This window comes from Globicephala melas, chromosome 9 (genome assembly GCF_963455315.2).
Source record: "Globicephala melas chromosome 9, mGloMel1.2, whole genome shotgun sequence".
Classification (NCBI taxonomy): Eukaryota; Metazoa; Chordata; class Mammalia; order Artiodactyla; family Delphinidae; genus Globicephala; species Globicephala melas.
In genome coordinates this window covers 11,458,930-11,483,977 of record NC_083322.1, presented here as the reverse complement: position 1 = coordinate 11,483,977, position 25,048 = coordinate 11,458,930, and the positions used below count along the sequence as shown (strand labels likewise).

The following is a 25,048-nucleotide window of genomic DNA, read 5'->3' as shown; positions in this document are numbered from 1 at the left end:
AGTGCAGGATCCCATCCTATCTAGAAGCAGTGGAGTAAACTGCCCCAGGGGTAGGGACATCTGATTCTGAGGATGGGTGGATATGATGGTCAGAAAAGAGAAAACCCGAGGTCCTTTGCGAGGGGTGGTGGAGCATCTAAGGATCCCTCTTGCATCATCTATTATGAAGCACTGGAAACACTTGCACTGTCTGCAATAGCTTCAGCCTCACCCCTGCGCCTGACCCCGCTGGGTTTTACCCGAGGACCCCCTGCCCTGTTTCCTCAGATCCAAACAGAACACCAGCTTCTCTAATCATGTGCTGTGCCTGTGATGCAGGTTTGAGCCAACCATCGCTGACCCACGCTCATTCTTTACGCGGGTATCTGTCTAGCGCCTTCTAGTTCTGTCCTTGTCCTCCTTACCCTGGTCCCAACAGTTAACTTTAATAAAGTGAAAAGCCCGGCCACACCCATCTCCATACAGTTCTTGCAACAGGCGGGTGAGGAGAGGTGGGCGGTTCCGGGGAGGGAGCTGTGATTTCCGCGGGAACCGACGACCAATCGGATGGCCAAGTAGGGCGGGGCGGCTCCTCGCTTCCCCTTCCGCCGAGCGCGCTCGCTCATCCCATTGGACAGCGAGTCCGCCGCGTGGGTTCTGCGCCTGCGCGCGCTCCGGCGACGGCGCGGCCGGCCTCGCGTGGGGGCGGAGCTGGGATAGCAGCGCGCAGGCGCTTTGCGCGCCGGCGGACGTGGGAGGGATGCGGGGGACCGGAGGGCTCGCGGTTTGTTTGGGTTGTGGGCGGTGCGCGCACAGCCCGGGAAAAGCGGGAAATGGCGGCGCCGAGCGCAGGACCCCGGTCCGCCTTCCCGCAAAAGGGGCTGATGACCGCTGATAGGGGGCGCAGGTGAGTGGGGAGGGTCCCAGGGGTCCGTAGTGGGACCCAGGGAGGGAGACGCGGGTTTCAGGCGTATGGCCCTGGCGCCCCTCCCCTCGGAGCCCCTGGAAGCCGCGGTGTCCAAGCTTCCAGCCAAGGGTGGGAGGCCGGCTGAGCCCCCGAGGGGAGCGCGGGCGGGCGAATCTCTTCTGGGCCTCGTCCCTCTCGAGCAAAGATTCCCCAGCCTCCATTCTTCCAATCCCGGAGGTTCTGAACCAGGCGAGCTCTTTCCAGTCCTGTCAAATCTCGGTTTCTCTTAAAAGATTCTTGATTCTTTCTTTTCCTCGGTTCCCTTTTGAGGAACTAAACTCTGTACTCGTAAACACCGATGAGACCTGCAGATCTCGGAATTCTGCCTGATGTGCATTTGTTTCGGATTGAATATATCATGATCCGTATTGCGTTGGGTGTAATGACCAGATTTTCACAGCAGTCAACACAGATTTTGGGGTTTGGGTGTACTCTGAGACAAGGAAGTTCCCGAGGCTCCGAGTGTCTCAGCCTCTGCCCCAGTTAAATCGTATCATGGCAGACATCGCCCAGGATAACATATTTTAATGCCTCCCGGTCCAGACCCAGGTGATGAATTGAGGACTTTGGAACCAGAACCTGCAGAAGGACACAGAATCAAGACTTAAGAATCGTCTTTGTGTCCTTTCCTCCACCCGCTCCCCCCTTTCCTCCACCCGCTCCCCCCTTTCCCGATGTGTTCTAAAGTTCTAGGTGATTGTGGTTACTTTTGGAAAGTCCACCTTTGAGACTCCCCGTAGTATGGAATCCTGCAAGGAGCAGGTGTGTGTAGAATGGATACTGCTTCAGATTAAACCTAATAAGTTATTGATTGAAAATTCAAGTCTACAACTTAGAGTTAAGAACGGGGAGTCGAGTAGTGAATTGTGTGGATGATACTGAGTAGGGAGAGGCTTTTTGAGGGGGCTTCCTAACGGAATGTCAACATTTAAGGGCAGGCCAAAGGTCCTGTGAAGGAAACGGGGACCTAGTAAGCAGAGAGGGAAACTGCAGAGAATGGTGTCATGGAAACCAAGGGAGGAGAAAGTTTTAAGGAGAAAATGCCACTGGTAAATTAAGGGAAAAAAGTCGAGTAAACCCACCCCACCATTGGTGTGTATCCTGAGGAAATACCCAGAATCCAGCTACGATGTTATTTTGCGATTGAACTATTAACACTTTTTTTTTTTTTTTGCGGTACGTGGGCCTCTCACTGTTGTGGCCTCTCCCGCTGCAGAGCACAGGCTCCGGACGCGCAGGCTCAGCGGCCATGGCTCACGGGCCCAGCCGCTCCGCGGCATGTGGGATCTTCCCAGACCGGGGCACGAACCTGCGTCCCCCGCCTCGGCAGGTGGACTCTCAACCACTGCGCCACCCGGGAAGCCCAACACTTATTTTTGCCAGAGTTCATACACGTTGTCATTGTTAACTGCTTTGGTATGTTCCAAGGTGATTATTTTTGTTTTTGTTTTAATTAATTAATTTATTTATTTTTGGCTGCGTTGGGTCTTTGTTGCTATGCAGGCTTTCTTTAGTTGCGGCGAGCGGGGTCTACTCATCGTTGCGGTGCACGGGCTTCTCGCCATGGCTTCTCTTTGCGGAGCACGGGCTCTAGGCCTGCGGGCTTCAGTGGTTGTGGCACATGGGCTCAGTAGTTGTGTCTCGCAGGCTCTAGAGCACGGGCTCAGTAGTTGTGGTGCAGGGACTTAGTTGCTCCGCGGCATGTGGGATCTTCCCAGACCGGGGCTCGAACCCGTGTACCCTGCATTGGCAGGCGGATTCTTAACTACTGCGCCACCAGGGAAACCCCCGGAATGCATTTTAAAATAGGTTTTTTAAGTTATAATCTGAAGCTGGTACCATATTCCTTTCTCACTGCCATCAGGTCTTTACTGTTGTCATGTACTTGGAAACTGTGACTAAGCAGGCTGGCACACCCTGGATTTATATAAATTAGGCACATAGATGTTACACACTGGAAATGGGATTCTTTTATTTTCTTTATAACATCTTTATTGGAGTATAATTGCTTTACAATAGTGTGTTAGTTTCTGCTTTATAACAAAGTGAATCAGCTATACGTATACATATATCCCCATATCTCCTCCCTCTTGTGTCTCCCTCTCACCTGGACATGGGATTCTTTGAGTTCATCAACAGAAGCTGAACTCTTTCCAAACGCATAGCAAAACTAAGGAATCCTTGAAATGAAGACATCCCTCGTAAACTAAATTCCCAAAATAATTTCGCCTTTACATGCTTTAACTCTTTGAGTGATTTCAGGTTATGTTGATTGTTTTCATCATTGGCATTTATCTACTGTGACTTTCCGTCAGATTTTTTACTTAATTCGGTTCTTATAGGATCCTGGTCATTTCTAGTGTTATTTTGTCACAGGAACTTACCGTTTTGTGGGGTTTCCCTGGTGGCGCAGTGGTTGAGAATCCGCCTGCCAGTGTAGGGGACATGGGTTCGAGCCCTGGTCTGGGAAGATCCCACATGCCGCGGAACAGCTAAGCCCGTGTACCACAACTACTGAGCCTGTGCTCTAGAGCCCGCGAGCCACAACTAATGAAGCCCCTAGAGCCCGTGCTCCACAACGAGAGAAGCCACCGCAATGAGAAGCCCGCGCACTGCAGCAAAGAGTAACCCCCGCTCACCGCAACTAGAGAAAGCCCGCACGCAGCAACGAAGACCCAACACAGCCAAAAATAAATAGACAAATAAAATAAACTTATATATATATATATAAAGGATTATTTTAGACTCATATCACTGTCAGCAGCTTAGATAAGTAGTGTGAAATGTTTTCTGGAATACTCCTTAATGAAAATTGGTCGGTCAGATGGAGGAATGTTCCTTCTTGTGAGTATGTCTACTCGTGTGTGTATTATTTTTGTCACGATAGATATTTCCCCTCGTCAGACCATTCATCTCAGAAGATGGTCTCAGTTGAACATCCTCCATAAAGGATTGTATATCATTTCCTTATGATCAGTGTGTTACTGCTTAACACTTCTATGATTTTAAGCACATTCAATAAAATATGTCTCATTTTAGTTATCGTAAGTCCTGTTCTTTATATTTCTCCTACCCACACCTCTTCTGTTCCACTTCTCTGCCAGATCTTGTACTTGACAGCTTTTCTGTCTTTTATCTGTAGGATACTGGGAGTGTATGGCATGCATCCTGACCATCAGGAAGCTCTCAAAAAGAACCGAGTGGTGCTGGCCAAACAGCTGTTGCTGAGCGAACTGTTAGAACATCTCCTGGAGAAGGACATTATCACCTTGGAAATGAGGGAGCACATTCAGGTATCTGAAGGCAAAAGAGAAAAGCCAAGTGAATATATTAGCGGTAGGAAGAGGAACAGAGCATAGTAAAGTGTGAAAAAGATGTAGTGCTTTACTAAGGAAATGAAAATGCTCTTCTACTCTAGAGCATTTAACAGAAAAGACATAGAATTCAAGAATAGTGGGGGAAGGGCTTCCCACGTACATATTGTTCTGTAAAAGGAGTTCTTGAGATGGATGATGCTGTTACTAGGAAGCTCATCTGGAGAAACAATTGCAGCTGGATAGGTAAATGTGATGTCATGTTTTATTCTTGTATTGTAGGCCAAGGTGTGCAGTTTCAGCCAGAATGTGGAACTCCTCAACTTGCTGCCCAAGAGGGGCCCCCAGGCTTTTGATGCCTTCTGTGTGGCCCTGAGGGAGACCAAGCAGGGTCACCTGGAGGACCTGTTGCTCACAACCCTGGCTGGTCTTCAGCACATACCCCCACCGGTATGGAGCCCTAGACACGTGGTATGTTAGGAAGGGTTGGTTTGGTAGGAAGGGCATTTTTGAGACTGGTGAAGTGGGGAACGGGACTAGATTTCTGTATTATTTGGGCTGGACCAGCTCCCTAAGGCCTGGTACGGGGGGTCCTGCTTTCTTACAGTTGCGCTGCGACTACCACTTGCGTCTCCCTTTCCCGGTGTGTGAGTCCTGCCCCCCCCGCAAGCAGCGCCGCCTGTCCCCAGGTGAGAACTGATGGCGTAAAATGGGTCCCGCAGATCGACTTCCGCTTCCTTGACTGGCATCTGACTTTGCCCCAGTGTGAAACCTATTTTCGTTCATATTGGAACGGTTTCCTCAGTGAATTTGTTGGGGACCAGCAGGACAGTTCAGATGGGCTCTGGGTTGGGCCTGTTTTTCTTCTTCCGTCATAGATGGTTTTTTAATGGTGATCGGCCCTTGGAGCAACTTGTGCAGGTAGGAAGTTCCTGCACATAATTGGCCTATCTCCTCTGTAAAGCTTAGTTATTTTACGATGAGGAAAGACTACATCATGGGCCTCTACCCTGCTGATTGAGTATTCTAGTGATTAGAACAAGGGTTTTATCATATACCCCATTCAGTCATTTACTGAGTTGAGCACCTACTACTATACGCAGGCTAAGTGCAGAGGATCCAGTGGTGAACAAAAGCAAACAGGGTCTCTGCCCCCATAGAGCTTACAGACAAGGGACGTGAGCCAGACCAGTAATTACGAAAAGGGTGCCTGAAGTTACAGTGAAGCACTAGGATTGCTGTGTAGGTTGTGTGCTAGCTTTTCTGCTCTCTATGCCGCAGATACAGTGGAACACTCCCTAGACCATGGAGATGGGCCTCCCAGCCTTCAGGTGAAGTCTTGCACTCCTGAGTTTTATCAAGCGCACTACCAGCTGGTAAGTCTTGCAAAATGGCAAGAGGAAAAGCGTTGGGAAATGAGATACCCTTCCTGGGCATCTGAACTTAGTTTGTGTATATACATTTCTTTCCTGCCTTTATTAGTCAGAAAATAATTGCTGATTGTGTTTTGTGGGTATTTCTATACTTGACCTGGTGGGATTAAGAAGAAGAATGTGATGTCTGTGTTTTCTTGAAATGCCTCGTCTAGTGGGGGAGGCATAGTTTCTGTCCTCAAGAAGCTCACGGTCTAATCGGCCTCCCCTCCCCAGGCCTATAGGTTGCAGTCTCGGCCTCGTGGCCTGGCACTGGTGCTGAGCAACGTGCACTTCACTGGCGAGAAAGACTTGGAATTCCGCTCTGGAGGGGATGTGGACCACAGCACTCTAGTCACCCTCTTCAAGCTCTTGGGCTACAAAGTTCATGTTCTTCTTGACCAGACTGCACAGGTACCCGAGGCAGGACATGCTGACGTGTGCATTAGAGAACGGGACAACACTTGGGGGCCAGAAACGTCCATGCTCCTCTGCCTGCTGGGTTGTGCCTTACTAGAGTTATGTTCTCTCCCTACCTTTTACTTGCTGTGTTCTGCCGCCCATCTTGCAATCTAGTTTTTTTTTTTAAAAAAAAAAAAAGGGCTTCCCTGGTGGCGCAATGGTTGAGAATCCGCCTGCCAGTGCAGGGGACATCCCACATGCAGTGGAGCAACTGAGCCCATGCGCCACAGCTACTGAGCCTGTGCTCTAGAGCCCACGAGCCACAACTACTGAGCCCGCCTGCCACAACTACTGAAGCCTCTGTGCCTAGAGCCCATGCTCCGCAACAAGAGAAGCCACTGCAATGAGAAGCCCGCATACCGCAACGAAGAGTAGCCCCCACTCGCCGCAGCTAGAGAAACCCCATGCGCAGCAACGAAGACCCAACACAGCCAAAAAATAAATAATAAAAAGAAAACAAAAGAAAAGAGAGAAAGGATTTAGGCCAGCCAGCTGCCTGGGTGTTGACTTCTCAGGGTGGCTGTGCGCTCCCTGAGTAAGAATAGTCCAGGGTCGGGTTCTCACTTTTACATGCTCAGCAACTTGATTCCCAGTCCCTCAGGAGGTGAGATACTGATATGCACCCAACCAACTAAGAAAAGATATTTATAAGTCAGGGTTACACAGGACAGTGACTTCTTGGTTGACGTTGCTGCCTAGGAGTCCAGTTCTCAAGATTACGTTGGCAGATAAAATTCTTACAAATGAAAGTTTGCTAGAATTGTCCTTGTAAATACTGTTTTGTGGTCATTTCATGAATTAACCTATTCTTTTTTTTTCTTTGGGCTGTGTTGGGTCTTTGTTGCTGCGCGCGGGCTTTCTCTAGTTGCAGCGAGCGGGAGCTACTCTTCGTTGCGGTGCGTGGGCTTCTCATTGCGGTGGCTTCTCTTGCTGCAGAGCACGGGCTCTAGGTGCGCGGGATTCGGTAGTTGTGGCTCACGGGCTTAGTTGCTCCACGGCACGTGGGGTCTTCCCAGACCAGGGCTCAAACCCATGTCCCCTGCATTGGCAGGCGGATTCTTAACCACTACGCCACCAGGGAAGTCCCTAACATAACCTATTCTTATCAGTTTTGTGGCCACGAGACAGATCTTAGCGTAGATTACTTCTGAGCTAGGTTCCTGCAGGTCCTAAGCATTCTTGTTAGGATTTAGTCCCCTTCAGCCTCAGTTACCGGGCTGTACCACTGACTTTGTTACCTTTAGGTAGTTCTGTTTTGAAATTGAAAATAGTCCATTGGTAAATTAATACTAATTCTTTATTTTGATTCAGAATAATAGTGCTTTCCTAAACTTGCCTTTGGGAATATCCATGGTAAAATTAAGGTTTCTAGAAGATTCTCTTTGGTCTGTTGAGGTAGGGTGGTCAGCATTGTCTGTGGTCTTCATTTCTATTTCTCAGCTGTCTTGCTTCTGTGAGAATAATTGTGTATTTGCTAAATTTGGGGTAAGGCCAGATTCATTGGTAGGGACCTGAATGTTGTTCTTTACATGCTATTACCAGCTTCCCAATAATAGCTCAGGCAAAGAAGTAAACCCACCCTTGCTTCAAAGCCATGGCTGGAACAGCTCCTTTCTACATCAAGTATTCACGTAGGTTATATGCTTTCCTGAGAGATCTGCTGGGCATGAAGGGAATAAAGGTGGGACAACAGCTGTAATTCTTACAGAGGGAATCCTATTAGAAGGTCACTTAACAAAATGAATGCGATTTACATTTCTTTACAGCTTTTGGTCTAGTCATTTTTTTTACTAGGAATTTATTATGTCACGGTTTTCCAAATTTTATGCAGTTGATAAGGGATTTTATGTGCTTGATAGTTAAAGATACATCACTAAGCACCGGGTCAACTGTGTACTACTGATTCTTATCTTAGAGACAGTAGCTTTGATGGGCCTACGGGCCCACTTCACAAATGCCATTCCCTGATGCAGATTCCAGGACCTGTTGGATTCTGATTCTCTGGTTACGTTGTTCTATAACTTGAATCGCAGTGGCGTTCAATTTTGAGCACCTTATAACAGGGGGCAACTATGTTAGCTGCCAGAGATTTTTTTTAATGTGGACCTTGAGTTCAAGGGACCTCATTTAGATGAGGGAGTCTTGACATCAGTTTAAAAAAAAAAAAAGAGGCACATCCCCTTAAAGGACAACAAAAGACTAGAGACAGTGTCTTCTACAGTAGTTAAGAGGAAGAAACCATCACCTGGGTAGATGTGGTCAGAAGGATAAGTGGAGGATGTGAGACTTAAGCTGCCCGCGAAGGATGGAAGCTACTGAGGCAAGAGAGGAGGAGTGAAGGGGTCCTACACAAGGAGAGCAGCATACAGATTAGAAATGTGTGTGTTAGGGACCTTGTGGGTGAACCAAATGTCTAGGGCACAGGAGTTCCAACAACAAGATTGGGGAAAAAGGGACCAGAATGCACAGGGCCTTGAATGTCTTCCCAAAGGAATTTGACTTCCTTGTGTTGACATTAGCACATCGTTAGTGGTTTTTGAATAGAAAGGTGACGCATTCACAGTGATGATTCAGGAAGATTAATATGACAGTAATGAATGAGGTAGAGACCAGTGGCAGGGAATACAGTTTGGAGTTAATATCATAATGCCAATATGAGATGGTGGGGGCCTGGACGGGATAGTGGACCAAAAGGAAAAGAATATATGTGAAAAATAGTATAATGGCATGATTGTACTGTCAGTGCTTTGTGATTAAATAACTACCTATGGAAGAAGATGGAGAACGTAAGGAATTGAGGGCCTCAGAGGAAGTCAGGGCCAAAGATGTAAATTTGGGAACTACTTGTGTAGGAAAAAGACTTCAAGTAATGAGAGATCATGATCCTTGAGAAAAAGCAAAAGGGCTAGGGCTGAACCTTCGGGATATCACCCTCCATGTACGCTAGTCCTCAGCTCTGGAGATTCAGAAGCAGGAGGAGGACATTGCAGGACCAATTTCTGACAGTGGCCAATCGAACTTTCAGATGCAGTTAAAACCAGGTAGCGACAGTGGGTGTGATAATTTGGTGCGCTAGGCATCTGTACAGGATACTATCTTTCTGATAGAACATCTCAAGGGGCTCAATTCTTTTTTTTTTTTTTAAACTTTTTGGCCATGCCACAAGGCATGCAGGATCTTAGTTCCCCGACCAGGGATTGAACCTGTGCTCCCTGCAGTGGAAGCGTTGAGTCTTAACCACTGGACCTCAGGGAAAGTCCCTCAAGTCTTTTATATAAATATTTGGTGAGCAAAGAGAAAGAACCAAGAAAATTTAGATCCTCTTTTTCTCCCCATATTATTCCTTTTTGCTTTAGAGATAATTCCATTGAAAAATTGGAGACAGTGTAGTCTCAGAGAACCATTTCGCCTGACAGTGCTGGAGAGCACGCTATTATCCTCACCGCTCATGTAGGTGTTCAGTGCTTCTGTTCATCGTCAGAGTCTTTTCTTCTTGCACTACCTCATGAGTTTTACTAGTTCTAGAATTACAGTTTATTGTATATTAGGAAATGAGATACACTTTGAAGTGGCAGGTTTCCTTTCACCATGTCGTGGTATTGGTTTGTAACTTGCATTTGGTCACAGACGGATTTGAGGGTATAGGGGCAAGCTGTGGGTCATCTCTGGAAAATACAGCTGCCAGTAAAATTTGGGGTATCATTTCAGGGAGTTCACAGGTTATTCTTTTCTTCTGTGTCCCCCAGCCAAAAACACTTGGAAGTGTTAAGAGCCCTGCTATTTATAGAAGTTCTGTAATTTTATCAGAAATAGATCTAGAGATCCTATTTTAAGCTACGCTACTTTCGGAAAAATTTCCCCAAATGACTAACCCCCATTGATTGAATGGTTTAATCTTATTAAATTCAGTTACAAAGCCCATGTGTTCTTAACTTCGGGCTTTGTTGTCTTCTATTTACTGACCTAGTAATCTCACTTAAGTGCAAAATGCTCCTGAGTGCCTAACCTGTATATTCCCTCCTTGGAGCAAAATGAACTTCACCTATTACATGTTAAATTCTGTTACAGTCAACTCCAGAGGGGCAGTAGGCTCTTGAGATGATATATTCTTAAAATGAATGAATTTTGGATATCTTTTATTACCTTAAGATCTCCAATATTATGGTTGGGTTCTGTTTGCTCAGAAAATACACATGCTCTTTCAGCACAGCCAGTTTCTCCATTCCCAGTGAAACTGCAGACTTTCAAGTCTCTTATTAAGTCTCAATTATGTGCAAACAGAACTATTCCAAACAGATAAGCAGTTCTCAAACGTTAGCACATCAGAATTACCTGGAGGGCTTGTGAAAACAGTTTGCTGGGGGCCAAGACTCTGCAGTTCTTACAGGTTCCCCTGTGACGCTGATGCTGCTGTTTTAGGGGCCGCACTTGGAGAACCACCGCAATGTATTACACAAGTGTGTGTTTTACTGGGGGCTGTGTATGGACTGTTAGATATATGTGTACTGTAACTGTTCTGCCTAGATAGCATATTCTTCATTATATTTTGATCAAGTTCATAGTAAAATGAGCCTGTTTTCTCTCTGCTCATCTCAGAGACAATCCAGACATCTAGAGTTGTAGAGGGAGACATAGGTTTAAAAGTTGGTATCATATTATTGTACTGTTAGGTATAATGCTTCAGTTAGAGTGTTATTCATATATGTCAGTCTAGTGCAAGATCAAAAAGATTCTTAAGTTAGACTACACGGTTTCTTTGAAAAAATAATATTGTTACCCTTCATTAGACAAGTACATTGCAATGGCAGATCTTTGCAGTATGTGCCAGACACAGTGATAAGTCCTTTCTGTGCCATATCTCATTTAATCTGTACAAACTTGGAGGAAATGTACGCTTAATTGTCTTACAAAATGGGTACTAGAGCTTTGAGGGGCTAAATAACTTGTTCTAATTTATGAACCTAGGGATCCAGCTGAGGTCTCTCTGATCCCTTGGCCCATATATGTAGTCATGACCCTGTACAGAATCCTCCATAGAGTGTGTTCTTCCATGGACAAAGCGTTTTATACAGACATCATCACTGTCTCCGGGAACTTAAATTCTCGGACAGACAACAGCAAAGGAGTACTGCTGTTCTCTACTCTCACGATCCTGTGAGCCCTCTGTCACACAGCAGTTCTTGAAGCTGTTACGGTTTACCCGGCGGTCCCCCTTGTGCCATTTATATACAAGGGCATATGCTCTGAAGAAGGATCGGGTTGATGATTGGAGAATGGATAAAGTTAGCTAGCTCCTTCATTAATAACTTGCTTTAATCCAGGAGTTCTTAACATACCTCAGTGAGCCTGTGAATTGTAAAATTATATTCAGAATTTTGTCTGAAGTCATGCAGTTTTCTGGTGCATCTCTGACTTCACTTACCATCGACCACAGGAATGTAGGGAACACACTGTACCTTCTAATAGCTTAGGGTTTCAGACACTGAAGAAAAGCTTACATTGGTGCTGACTAGTGAACAACGCTGAAAGGTGTCTTTCTTCTAGGAAATGCAAGAGAAGCTCCGGGATTTTGCCCAGCTACCCGCTCACCGTGTCATGGACTCCTGCATAGTGGCGCTCCTCTCCCACGGCATGGAGGGCGGTGTCTATGGCGTGGACGGCACGCTGCTTCAGGTGCGTGCCGTCCCGTGGCCGCAGCTCTGCAAGCTGGGCCGCTTCACCTCCCGCCTGCCCCTCTCTCCAGTGACGGCTGCTGTTGCGTGTAGGACTCAGGAGGTCCCACTGACCACCAACCTCCCTTCTCCCTTGTTTGTTTCTGGCAGCTACAAGAGGTTTTCCGGCTGTTTGACAATGCCAACTGCCCGAGCCTACAGAACAAACCGAAAATGTTCTTCATCCAGGCCTGCCGTGGAGGTGAGTGCCCTGGCAGACCAGCACCTGGGTGTGGCTCCTGGGCAGCCTCCCACCAGCTCTCACTTTCCTGTTTGCTCCTCTCAGGTGCTATCGGATCCCTTGGGCACCTCCTTCTGTTCACTGCTGCCACCGCCTCTCTTGCTCTGTAAGTGTCTCCCAATGCATGGGGTGTGCTGGGACTTGGGCAGCCCCTGGCTCTCAGGTTGGTCAGCCCTGTGCACCTGCCACATCCTGTCCTGCCAGACGCTCTCTGCCAGTGTCTTCGCCTTCTTTCCTGAGGACGCTTCCTTCTTTCTGTGCTTATTAACGCTGATGCGCTTTTTTGGTTACTTATTCCAGTTAAGGATTTTCCGGCTGTCTCTGCTTCCTAGCCCTCTCACTTTATGCTCTTCCTCTTTTTTTTCTCCACCTCTCCTCCCCCTTTCCACCTTCTCCTTTTACTTCTCGTCTCAGCTACACTGCGTTCTCGTCTCCTCCCTTCTCTGTGTCACTCACGTGTCACACAGGAAAGCAGCGCAGAAGCCCCGTGTCAGCCTCTGGCTCGTGCTCTTCCGTGAGCTGCTGCCGCCCCTCTTCTTTCTTGCACGCAGTCTCTTTTACCCCTTGAAGAGCCAGGACTCCCCGACTAGGCTCAGAAGACATGGAGGCCTGCCTCTCATCTTGGAGGAAAACAGTAATAACTAAAAGCTCTAAATGTGGAGTCCAATTCTGCCTCTACCACTGACTAGTTATGTCAGGTTAGAGAAGTTGCTCGATGTCCCTGCACCTGAGTTTCCTCAGTATAAAATGTAGATAATCATCAGACCTACTTCATAAGGTCAGGCTGTTGTGATGCTTAAGTGAAATGGTTCGTATGAAGGACTTACTTAGCACAGTACCTGGCCCATAGGAGATCCGCGGAAAGTACCTGCTCTGACTGTTAGGACATGATCCGTGCCCCTAAGGGGCTTGTAGTTTGATTTAAAGGTCACTTTGTCCAAGCATTCAAATAATACATTTTTTACATGGGTGTGGAGTAACAGATAGATCCTTTCAGGGAAAAGGGGGGAATGCAGTGACAAGCATACCAAGATTAAAAAGATATCCCCTTCCCCCCGCTAAAGAAAAGGTGTGCTGAGCCAGAAGTATGCCCGAATCTAATTTAAAAACCGCATCTGCATCAGTCGTATGTAATGGGATGCGGCTGACCACGTGATCATAGACCTTTAGCTACAGCTTAGATTTTGGACTTCGGACTTTGACAGATAATAGTACAGAGCTATTGGGAGCTTAAGTAAGAAATAATGCGATAAATTTTTTTTCAGGACGATTACCATGGCAGGGAAAAGTGCTAAGAAAACAGTATGTGCAGGCAAGAGCTTACTTTTTTATGCACCTGCTGTATCCCCAGTCTCAGAGCACTACCTGATATGTAGTAGCACTTCATAAATATTGAATGAATGGATGGAAATTAACCTGCCTAAAAAGCGTAGCAATAATATAAAAAACATATATGGGGATACTGTGAAAAAAACCATTGATTGATTAACAGATCTGAGACACAAAGACAAGGGAGGAGGCTCCTTTCTCTTGAGGGACACATTCAGCTTGGCCTATTTCCCTTAGGAGGTGTCACTAGCAAAGTAAAAGGAAATAAACATGTTCATGATCATTTTCTCCTCCTGTGTTCAGAGATTATATACAAATAATAGACCTGGATAGGGAAGAATTGCGCTCTTCTGGGCTAACGTGAATCTTCTCTCTACAATTAAATCCTTCAAGGCATGACCAGTAGCCAGCTCTTCCTTTGAAAGCCTGAGCTCAACTGTCTTCCGCTCTATTCAGTTAACATAATTGATGCCTGTTAGAAGGACCACCCCACCCCGGATGACTGGCTCCTAAACTGGAGTGTAAGCTCCAGAACAGCAGGGACTTTTCACTATATCCCTAGGGCCTCAAACAAAAACAGTGCCTGGCATATGGAAGTTGCTCAGTAAATTTTTATTGGATCAGTGAACCTTGGTCATTTTCTGCACAGACCTTCAAGCCTCACTCCCGTTTCAGGCTGTCTTGGGGGTCCTATGGAGAGGGAGGTGTAAGAAAGCATACTTACTCCTTCAGCTTCGGCGTGACAGCCGTGTGTCCTGTGTCTCTCCTATGACCCCCACGACAACAGCATCAGAAAGAGAACATGTCTTGGGGTAGATAAGGCCTAGGTCAGGAGGTTGGACATGTGCTCAGGGTATGTTGAGAATCTACTGCTAATATTGAATAATAGTGTTCTTTTTACATTGTGTAGGAGAAAATAGTCAAATTATCCCAATTTTAAGTTTCTTTAAATTTCTCAAATTTTGCACGCCAGCTACAACTTGGCTTATGAAATTAATAAACAATAAATGATTTAAAAATACCCAGAACACCCTGAAAACAGCTGATCATGCTTAGTTTTATAATTTGTTTATTGATAGATTTGAGGTTGTAGTTTTCATATGGCATAAATGTAGTAATCATATTTTTGGTTTCTTTTTTTTTTACATAATAAAACGAAATATATCAATATTTTATTGTGTATTGCAATAAGGAGCACTTTGACTTCCAGGAATATTGACAATTGAACAAGTGAATCATGGACACAGATGGCTTTTCATTCTGTTTACAAGGAGTATTTGGTTCAGCACTTGCCCTGTCTTACACAGCGTGGACAGAGCTCGGACTGTGTGTATGTGCGTGTGCTTGGGCGCGGTGTCTGGCCTGTCATGGGCACCCTCTGTGTGATCGGTGTACTCTGGCGGAGGAATGGGAGTAATGGTGTTCGTTTGTTTGTTTGTTTGTTTTTTAATTCATCAGCCACAGGTTGGAGGCAACAGCTGGAAATGGTTCTTCCCAGTCAAGGTTGCAGGGAACTCGGGCTTGCCTGTGACAGGCCCAAGAGAGGAAATAACATCTCTGTCCACTCTGTCTGCCTTTGTACAGATGAGACGGATCGTGGGGTCGACCAGCAAGACGGGAAGAACCATGAGCGATCCCCTGAGTGCGAGGAGAGCGATGCCAGTAAAGAGGAGGGGCTGAAGATGCGACTGCCCACTCGCTCGGACATGATTTGTGGCTACGCCTGCCTCAGAGGTATCGTGAGTTCCAAAGGAGAGATCCCAAAGGTGGTGTCTCTCTCTGACTGCGGAGGGAGCGGGTGTCGGCGAGGTCCGTCCAGCTGTGTGAGGGTGCCCGGGACCTTCCCTGTGTGCTCACTGCTGTCCTGGTTGCAGGGACCGCTGCCATGCGCAACACCAAGCGGGGCTCCTGGTACGTGGAGGCCCTCACTCAGGTGTTCTGTGAGAGGGCCTGTGACAAGCATGTGGCCGACATGCTCGTGGAGGTAAGTCGGCTCAGTGGTGCCAGGAACCTACCTTCCTCCGCCCTTGCCCTGTTTTTCACAGTCTCCCTACCCTTCCTCTTCTGGGATCATGGAAACACCTGACTCTCAAACCATGGGCCCTGGGTTTCTGCCTTTGCAGGTGAACGCGCTCATCAAGGAGCGTGAAGGCTACGCCCCGGGCACGGAGTTCCACCGATGCAAGGAGATGTCCGAGTACTGTAGCACTCTGTGCCGCCACCTCTATCTCTTCCCGGGACACCCTCCCACGTGATGCCACCTCCCATCACCTGGGCCACATGGAGGCCGCTGGACCACGGGAGGTGTGATAGAGCCTCCTGTCTCCAGGACGCATGGTTTCTGTCCCTCCCCCTCAGGGATTGGGAATATCCCAGGCTCATTTCACACGCCCATCGTCTCCATCTTTGACCTCGGACTACAGGCCGGCTACTCCCATGGGAGGCTCTCTCCCTGTGGAACCAGCTCCGGCTGGACTTGTTGCCTGGAGCGTTTGGCCTCAGTTGAGGGACCTGGCAAGTGATGTTACGAACATAGTGTCTCGATGGGTGGGGAGAGGGCATGTGGGTTTCCTCCATGTTCGTGTTCAGTTTCTGCCCCCAGGGCTCTTGTAGGAAGCGTTTGGTGATTGCTTTTATTACTTTAGTTGAGATGTCTCAGAGGTCATCTCCCATCTTCTCTGTCACATCCCAGCCCCATTTGTCTCAGAGTGAGTTTGGAAGGTGTCCTGGTTTAACATAGACCTTTTTCATTTGGTTTCAAAAGGCCAAGCAGGACAGGAGTCACTCTCTGCTGCTGTGGGTGGGCCCGTACCTGTGCATTCATTCCCTTCGGTTCCAGAATGTTACCCCCCGGAAGGACTGTCTTCTCAACTCCACTCTTGGCTCCTTGGGGCTCAGGGAATCCAGCGTTCAGCAGAGGTTAGGGTTTGGATGCCTTGTATCTGTTGCCTGTTGATCTTTGCCCACGGAAGTTTCAAAGATCTTTTAATTGGTTGTCCTTTCTCCGAGCTTTGTACCTGAAATGAGCCCTGCAGGGAGTGTCAGCAGAGGCAGATAAGAGTGGTACGCTTGTTCATACTCTGTAATCTGTCACCTTATCCTCGTTTTTCTTCCTATGAAGTGTCCCCTCTATAAAAGCTTCCTAGTTATCTCCCTGCTTCCTGTTTCTCCCCTCTTCACCTTCGTCTCATCCTGTTTACTGCTGCCACCAGCTCTGTCTAAAATACTGCTTAATTGGATCATTTGGCTGCTCAAGGATGTGATGTAGTACCTTGTTCCCTCTTTCTGCTTCAGTATTAAATCCCTTCTTGATTTTATGTGGCCAATTTCCCCTTCCTGTTATGACTTTCCATTTCAGGGAGACCACTGCTGTATATGTTATTTGTTCACCCTAGAAGCCATCTTTATCTGTGCTTTTATGAAACTTCCCTATTCTTTTTTTTTTTTTTTTGCGGTATGTGGGCCTCTCACTGCTGTGGCCTCTCCCGTTGTGGAGCACAGGCTCCGGACGCGCAGGCTCAGCAGCCATGGCTCACGGGCCCAGCCGCTCCGCGGCATGTGGGATCTTCCCGGACCGGGGCACGAACCCGTGTCCCCCGCATCGGCAGGCGGACTCTCAACCACTGCGCCACCAGGGAAGCCCATTGGTTTGGGTTTTTAAGTATAAATCTGATGCTGTTACTCCCCTGCTTGGAATCCTCTGGTTTCCTATCACACCTCAAATAAAATCCGGACTCTTTACCTTGGCCTGCAGGGCCTCACTAAGTGCTGATTTCCCCGTAACCCACTGCTGTCCTCAGTTTCTCAGACATTCTGAGGCCTTTCCTGCCCAAGGCCATCAGACACTCCTGGGTCCACTGAGTCCACTCTTGTCTCTGGTGGCTTCTTTCTTTATCCTTCAAGTCTGAGCTTAAATGCCACCTTGTTGTGGAGGCCTTCCCAGGCCATTCTGTCTCTAAGAATCATGTTTCTTTATTACTGTGTCCTGTTTAATCCCCCTTATTGCACTTATCACAGTGCGTAATCATCAATTAGCGTGCTTCACTTGTTCATTCCCGTCTCCACTTTAAGCTCCATGAGAGCAGAAACCTTGTCTCTTTTGTTCACGAACATGTACCCAGTGCCTGACATGTCTTGGATCTTCAATAAATGTTTGCGGAAGGAAGGAAGCGACCCTAGCTAGACTCCTCCTTTTTGACAAAATTTCCCTTTTGGCAAAATACCCAGTTTAGTACTTGTACTCTGTATTTCCCCACATGTTTTGTTTCCTCCACTCGTATTATTAGCTCCTGAAGACAGAAGTCGCACGTAGGACAACCTTTTCCACACCTCGTGTGGTTCCGGGCACACTGCTCAACCTCTCGTGGTTCAGGTGCTCGGTGAATACTTGTTCTGCAGGGCGTCGGAGACTTGTTGCCAAGTGCTGCCCTGGGCTCGGTATCGTATGGAAGTGTTTGGGTGACAGAACCTTTCCTCTTCCCACTGCCAGGATTTTGTATTGCCATCTGGTGCCAAATAAACGCTCATGTTTATTACCGATGTGTGCCTGACGTCTCTGTAGCTATGGATAATCTGTGTCTAAAGCCCACTTACTTCCATTGCCTTAGCTTACAGCGTTCCTCACCACCTCACAAGGCATACCCAGAGCCGAACACCTCTTGTTTTGCTGCCAGATCTTTTTTATTTTTATTTTTTTGCTGTACACGGGCCTCTCACTGTTGTGGCCTCTCCCGTTGCGGAGCACAGGCTCCGGACGCGCAGGCTCAGCGGCCATGGCTCACGGGCCCAGCCGCTCCACGGCATGCGGGATCCTCCCGGACCGGGGCACGAACCCGTGTCCCCTGCATCGGCAGGCGGACTCTCAACCACTGCGCCACCAGGGAAGCCCTGCCAGATCTTTTTTATACAAGCAGATCCACACCTTGGATGAGCCCATCTCCATTGTCATGGCCACAGGCAACCCCAAAATATGGCTACCAGCACTGGGACTCCTCATGGTCAGAAGAGATGGAAGAGTCACTGGCAAGCAGTGTTAGTTCTGGATTGCTTAGATTATGGGATGGAGGCTGGAGAAACAGGTTGAGCTAGAATAGGATGAGGATCCTAGAATTTCCGATCTCACGTGATCCGATTTGGATTTAAGGTTTTCCAGGGTGGGCATAGGTCGTAAGAGAATTCTCGGGCAGCATGGAAGAGGTCTAAGTAGTGGGCTGTGTAACCTGGGAGTTCTTGGTGTGTGGTGTGTCTACGCCCAGAGAGGTGGGTGTACTCATGCAGATGGGCTACGGGGGGGCTAACACGTCCTGTTGGAGCATTGTGGTAGGAAGCTGCCGTGGACCTTGGGGGAAGGAAGCTTGTCCAGGAATCCAGAGGAGGAAGGGTTAACAGGGATGAAGCTGAGCTGAAACACCACTGAGTGCAGGAGGGGCACTGACCTGCGGAGCGGGCTGGACCCGGGGACCTTCTCCAGGGGTGGGAGGTGGAGACACAGCCCCAGGGAGGGGCACTGGAATAGTGGGAGGAAAGAGTTTGGGAGGCCGGTGTGTTGGGGATTAGAGAGCAGCATATGCTGAGCCGGATTCCACGTCCGTCCTGCCCCACCCTTGAATAAGGGTATCAGGTTGAATTTCAGAGCTCTGTCCCCTCTGCCAGGGGATTTTCTAAAATTATACCCCATCCCTGAGCTGGGGGTGGCCGTTTGCTGCCCTCCCCCATCCTGTTTCCTGTAATAGGGAAGAGGAAAACAGGAAGAAATGGGGCAGATGGGATATGAGCAGAGGGGGAAAGTGGTCTGAGGCGAAGAGGTTCCTAACAGCTCTAGTTGCCCGAGCGCTCAGTGCATCTCCCAGGCGCTGTGCAGCTCTACACCATCCTCCCACAGGCCAGGAGGGCGTCATCTCCCTGGTTCTTTTTCAGAAGTGGAAAATGAGACTCAGAGACTTCAATTATCCAAAAAAAAAAAAAAAAGATGTAGCTTTAAGGACATGGACTCTAGAATTAAATAGATGGCAAATGGTGGCTTGGCCTTTTAAGGTATCAGAGACCGTGGCTAAGGTACCTAATCTCACCCTTATCTAAACACAGGGAAATCATTGCTACCTTAAAAGGATGAAGGATGCTACCCTATGAGGATGCATGGTGGATCCCACCGGGTTAACACATTACACATCTGTTAACCATCTGTTAACCCCATAGCCCACCTGCATGTGTACACCTACCTCTCTGGACATCTGAGATGGCTGTTAACCATCTCACAGAATAAACTTCAGTTTAATGACACAAGTTAACATTCAGAGCTCACTTTGGGGCAGGCACTATGACTTTCACGTGCGTTCTTTTCTCTCTGTAACCCCGTTAAGTCACTGCCTTTCTGAGGAAACGGAGGCCAGGATGGGAAACAATCTGGCAACTTGAGTTCATGCTCTCAGCTAACAATATTGCTTCTGTGACTTTTTTCTTAGCATGAGATTTTCTCCCTCCTCACTTTTTGGGGCCAGAGATTTTTCCCACTGAGCTGGGAGAAGGAGCCTGAGACCAAAGACTTTATTCCATCTTAGCCCTTTTGGGGTAGAGAATAGGGAAAAAGTGTACTGTATCGTGTTCAAAAATACAGAAGGGGAGAAAGAAAGAGCCCTGTCCAGCGCTCTCGGGAAGGCCTCATATGCAAGGTATGGGAAGGGACCAGGGATTTTTGAAGGATCTGGAAGGCAAGGTCCAAGAAGCAGTAGAGGAGAAATGACTGCCAGTGAGGACAACTGTAAAGGGAAAGTGTGTTCAGAGGAAGTTGCAGTTGCCTAGGTGAAGTTTCAGCAAGTAGGTGGTCATGGGTTCCATGCTAGACTGGATGTGCAGAGGGGAAGTCATGACCGAAAGCGCCTTAGAGAGAATGTAATGGTGTATCATGCAATGGTTGGAGAGGCCAGACTTGAAGAGGTGGGAGTCTGAAAACAAGGGTTTAACCCAGGGAGAAAGTTCCTGCTTAAATTGATGTGGGGATGCCAAGGGGCTGGCTTGTTCATGACCACCTATACCCTAACACACGTTCCCTTGCACCTGTGACCCAGATGGTCATTTCAACAACATTTCTTCAAATAGAAATTCTATAAGCCTATAGGTTTTAACCTTCTAGTCTCATGGACCTCAAGAAAGTCTACTTAAAACCCCAAAAGAATACATATACGGTATACATATCTCATAGATAAATGCATGCTTATGAATTTGTTTCCAAATTTAGGAGCTTTTCAAAGAACTCCCCAGAAACCCATCTTTGGCCTTCCAACTAAGAGCCTAAGCGCTGTCACCCATGGGGTGTTGGCATGGAGGGGGGCACCGTTTACATTTTATTTTCCTCTCTTGCAGGCTGATAGCCCATGAGATTTTAACTAGCTCTAATCTCAGACTCAAGATCATTCCTCTCAAATCCTTGCCCTCCAGCACGAGCGGCTATAGACTTCCTCGACCCTCGTGATTTCAGAATCTGGTTTTTAGAATTGCTGCTCGTTCTTCTAGGTGGCTTGGTGGAGTATGAGGGTTTTCTCAGTGCCAACAAACTCTGCCTTCAAATTGGAATCCACAACCAGGACCTGATTTTCTCAGGAACGGTGAAGAAATTGCAATTGCCCTAGATACTTGTTCCTTAGGACTATGACGCGCCTACAGAAACTGGCTACCTTCAGGGGAACCATACTCCACAAAGGCGTGGAAACCTTTTCTGTTTCTGAAGCCCCCCGCAAAGAATATAATTGCACTTTGGCATTCTATCTTCTTTATGAAGAAAGTATTTCTTTCATCTCACGCCATCCCCTTAGATCTCTTTTCTTACATTCTGCCTGCAGAGGAGTGAGATATTACAGAACCTCCAGGCCCTCAAATCACACATTTTTAATCTTCGTGGGTAGATTATAGGCCTTCAGATTTATGTTAGAAAAGGTACTTTTAATGGAATTCATTTTCTCACCTGCTTTGGACAGTCCCCTTTAGCCTAGAACAAAATGTAATTGTAGACCAGATGTTTGGTGTCCCTACCCTGCAGCCCCTGAACGTTGGCTGTCCTGGGACAGACCTCACTTGGGGATGGATCCTAAACCACACACTGGCTCACGTTTATCCATTTTTTTCTATAGTGAAGAGCTCAGAGGGGAAGGACTGTACTAGGAAAACTGGTTTAAAAAAAAGTGTGATGCCAGATAGAGTAGTTTGGCCTTGGCCAAAAATTATTTATTGACCTGAAAAGGGAAGAATATCAGAGTACTTCCCTGTCATCTTTTACGTGTGTCGGGCTCATCACGAGAAACGCCCTTTCCCTTCCCTCCTCGGCCTCCCTCGTTCCCCTGGCCCACTTCCCCTTCTCCCCCGTTATCTAACCTGCCCTGATAGACCTCCGAGGGATGCTCCACGGTCTAAACGGAGGCTCAGTCCCTCCCTGTACATCCAGGCTGCTGGTGTGGCTGACGTGTACCAGTCTGGGACGTGGGAGAAATGGCAGAACGCGAGGCTATTACCCCTGTGTCCCACACCCAGGGGGTGATGAAGGTGTGGTCAAGGGGATGACCCCAAAGCATCACCAGCAGCCTCTGGCAGACAGAAAAGGCAGAGCTGGAGGAGAAAGCCGAACACTGGCTGGGTTGGGGGAGAGCTGGTTCCACAGATGAGAACTAAACCTCAGGAAGACACAGAGCCGGGAACAAGCCTGCAGGGAAAGATGGCAGAGAGGCGCCGGTTACTCTGCCAGGTGAGCTGTCCCCCGGTGCTTCGGGACCCTAGGACCACTCCATCCAGCTCCTCAGCCCTCATGTCCCCACAGACTGAAGAAAAGAGGTGGGTTGCTTAGAGGAGGCAGACCCGGGGCAGCACACAGGTCTGAGAGCATGCAAAGCTGTTTTCCATCCTGGTCTGGGCAATGTTTACAGCCGGACCAGTGGCTTGGGGCTGGGAGCCTCCTAGTGACTAAGGAGGGGGACAGTGCTGGCCCTGCTGAGGGAATTCCCTGCGGGGCTGTCCCACAGGTTCTCATCCCAACCCCTCCCCCACACGGCTCTCACACCTGCTTCGACCCCAAGCAGATCAAATGTGGCTGGGTTGGGGGGTGTCATGTGACGGAGAGATGGCTATAAATAGCTGGGGGTGGGCACGCTGCCCCAGACGCCTTGGGGACAGGCAGGAGGGCAGGCTTAAGGAGCTGTACTGGGGGGAGGGCAGGGACAAGCAGGCCGAGGCCTGGCTGCGGGAGGGAGCATGGAGCCATCTGGGTCCCAGAGGCATGGGGCCGAGCCCAGCTGGTGGGGTAGCGCCCCCCAGTACCAGTACATGCCCTTTGAACACTGCACCAGCTACGGACTGCCCTCCAAGAGTGGCGGCCTGCAGAACAGGCTCCGGAGGGATGCAGGCTCCCGTCCCAACGCCCGCCCCACACAGGTAACGTCCTAAGGGGAGGGGGCGGTGGATTCGAGGAGACGGTGGTACCATGGATTGGGGGCAAAGAGGAATCAGGTGAAAAGAGGGAGCACTGTGATCTTTTTAACTTGAAAAAGTATGCAGTCATGTGTTCAAAATATGAACATTCTTCAAAGGTCTGGGTTCAGCCTTGTGAGCTCCTTATACAGAGATCCACGGGTACTTTAACACAAGCTTTACTAACAGAACCCCCGAATCCTGGGGGGAGAGGGCAGAGCCACACATGCATGACGAGCTCGTGCTTACGTAACCCACACGAGGTGAGTGGCAGAGGGGACCACACCTCTGTGTGCGTGAGCTGTCCTTACACCCTCACCCGCGCGCAGACACCACCGGATTTCTCCCTCCCCACCCTCGGCAGGACACACACAAATCAGCACTTCTGCAGAAGGCAGAAGAGTTGGGATGAGTGGAGAAAATGGACTGAATTGCATATCAGTGATCCAAGGTAGACCAGTGTCAAATGAGCAGAAGAAATATAATCAAACTTTCAGGTGGGAGGATTAATTAAGCACCGATGAAATGGCAGGCACCTGGACAGGTACAGAGATCTGTACCCAGAGAGAGGGGCTTGTGAACTAATTAGGGATGTCCAGGGATAAATATCCTCTAGGGCTTCTAGACATCTAGGAATGGGCAATGGGATGAGCACCGCTGAAAGACAGGCTGGGAGCTTGTCGCAGTTAAATACACAGGTTAGGATTAGCGAGTGAATGTGCCTGCAGAGAGGACAGGATGGAACCTGTCAGGAGGACCAGGAAATCAAGATTTAACAGTGTTTTAGCCAACGAGGGGGTGGACTGTGGTTCCTCTAGTTCACGGGGTCTAGACAGGACGGGAAAACTGAGGGCTGGCCTGGGCTGGTGATCTCAGCGCCGGGGGTCAAGAGGACCCGCGTCTCAGTCCGGATCCATCCCGAGGGTGGTGGGTAAGGGCAGCCCCGGAGAATCAGGTGGGGACCGGGACACAAAAGCCAGCAGAGGCTCCAATGGTGAGTCAGAGAGGGCTTCCTGGAGGAGGGGACCCTGGAACACTGTGTGGGGTTGGACAGAAAGACCTCTGCTCATGGCCCTGGGCTCACTGTCACCGTGTAGGCGGTCTGGGTGGGATGACAACTTGCGTAAAGGTGCAGTTATGGCATCTTCTGGTGACAGTGATGAAGCCAGGTACACTAGCGTGAAGCTTCCTGTTGCAACGGAATGCTCAGGTGACTTGGGAAGTAGGGTTCCAAAGGGCCCTGAAAGCAAAGAAGGGGAGTTTGGACTTAAGTTTTCCTCTGTTTAAATTTTATTATGGAAATTTCACACTCATACAAAAACAGAAAGAGCAGTGTAATGAATGCCCAAGTACCCCTTGCCCGATGGTCAGTCATCAGTATTTTGTCAGCATCGCTTCACCCATCCTCCCAGCCCCAGCCCCAGCCCCCCACACACGGGTGTTTTTGTTAAGGAATCTGGACGCTGCGAATGCTTTCAGGCTTGCCTTCTCCCTGCCCCCCCAGCCCTGCTCGACTGGTGCACACTGGTCCAGCCAGCACAGATCCGGCTCTTTCAGTGTTTCCCAGCCCAGTTTGGCATGGAGCACCCTCTTCTCGTCTCCACCAGCCTGGGAACCAAGGGGACTGAGGCAGCCCGTGTGCTGGCCCCCCGTGGGTAATGTCTTCTCTCGGGGGCCAGGTAGGGCACAGAGGGAAACACAGCTTCTCTCAGTCACATCCCAGAAGACGAAAGAGCCAGGAGCAGGGTATTAGTGCGTGCCTGTCCAGGACTCGGGCATAAACTCTACTTCTTGTATTGTGAAATCAGATCTCTTCTACCCAGGCTCTCCCAGAACCAGCAACATGGCCTGGCCTGACCCTGGCTCCAGAGGACGTAGTTAGTGCAGTGGAGGTGGGGCAGTTAGAGACCTTGCACACATACACACACACACACACACACACACACACCCCAAACACGCAAGCTCTACTTCAGGAGGAAGCGGACTGCCTTGCTTTATCCGGGCTGGGTCCAGTTTGTGCATTTGAGCACAGGAAGGGGAGGTGGACGGGCTTTCTCTAAGCCTGGCAGGGCAACTGAGGGGCCTCATTGAAGCTAGACACACCAAGGCCAAGAGCAACGAAGAGTCACCTGCTGGTCTTTCCTTACCCCGTCCACATCAGTGTGAGGGGTCTGGGGAAACAA

The 25,048-nt window shown here is 48.7% G+C and overlaps 2 protein-coding genes across 7 annotated transcripts in view; both read left to right on the top strand.

Annotated features, from left to right (window-relative positions):
- The first annotated feature begins 736 nt into the window (after nucleotides 1-736).
- Nucleotides 737-17,954, top strand: CASP2 (caspase 2). Of its 6 annotated transcripts, none has more exons than XM_030854063.2 (11): nucleotides 737-886; nucleotides 4,089-4,239; nucleotides 4,543-4,710; nucleotides 4,868-4,949; nucleotides 5,542-5,636; nucleotides 5,910-6,086; nucleotides 11,679-11,807; nucleotides 11,957-12,047; nucleotides 15,000-15,149; nucleotides 15,290-15,399; nucleotides 15,539-17,954. In XM_030854063.2, the coding sequence occupies exons 1-11, from the start codon at nucleotides 813-815 to the stop codon at nucleotides 15,668-15,670; spliced, it is 1,359 nt and encodes a 452-aa protein (XP_030709923.1). In that variant the 5' UTR covers nucleotides 737-812; the 3' UTR covers nucleotides 15,671-17,954. The 6 variants fall into 6 exon arrangements, 5 of the variants coding, with proteins under 5 accessions (XP_030709923.1, XP_030709922.1, XP_060161177.1 ...); XM_030854062.2 differs by having other exon boundaries at nucleotides 4,543-4,731; XM_030854064.3 differs by lacking the exon at nucleotides 737-886 and adding an exon at nucleotides 2,186-2,362 and having other exon boundaries at nucleotides 4,543-4,731.
- Nucleotides 17,955-22,649: 4,695 nt separating this feature from the next.
- CLCN1 (chloride voltage-gated channel 1) overlaps nucleotides 22,650-25,048 on the top strand; it is a 33,662-nt gene continuing 31,263 nt past the window's right edge. The window contains exon 1 of the mRNA XM_070046294.1: nucleotides 22,650-22,829. Within this exon, the coding sequence (XP_069902395.1) occupies nucleotides 22,650-22,829 (180 nt within the window). The remainder of the gene's footprint in view (nucleotides 22,830-25,048) is intronic.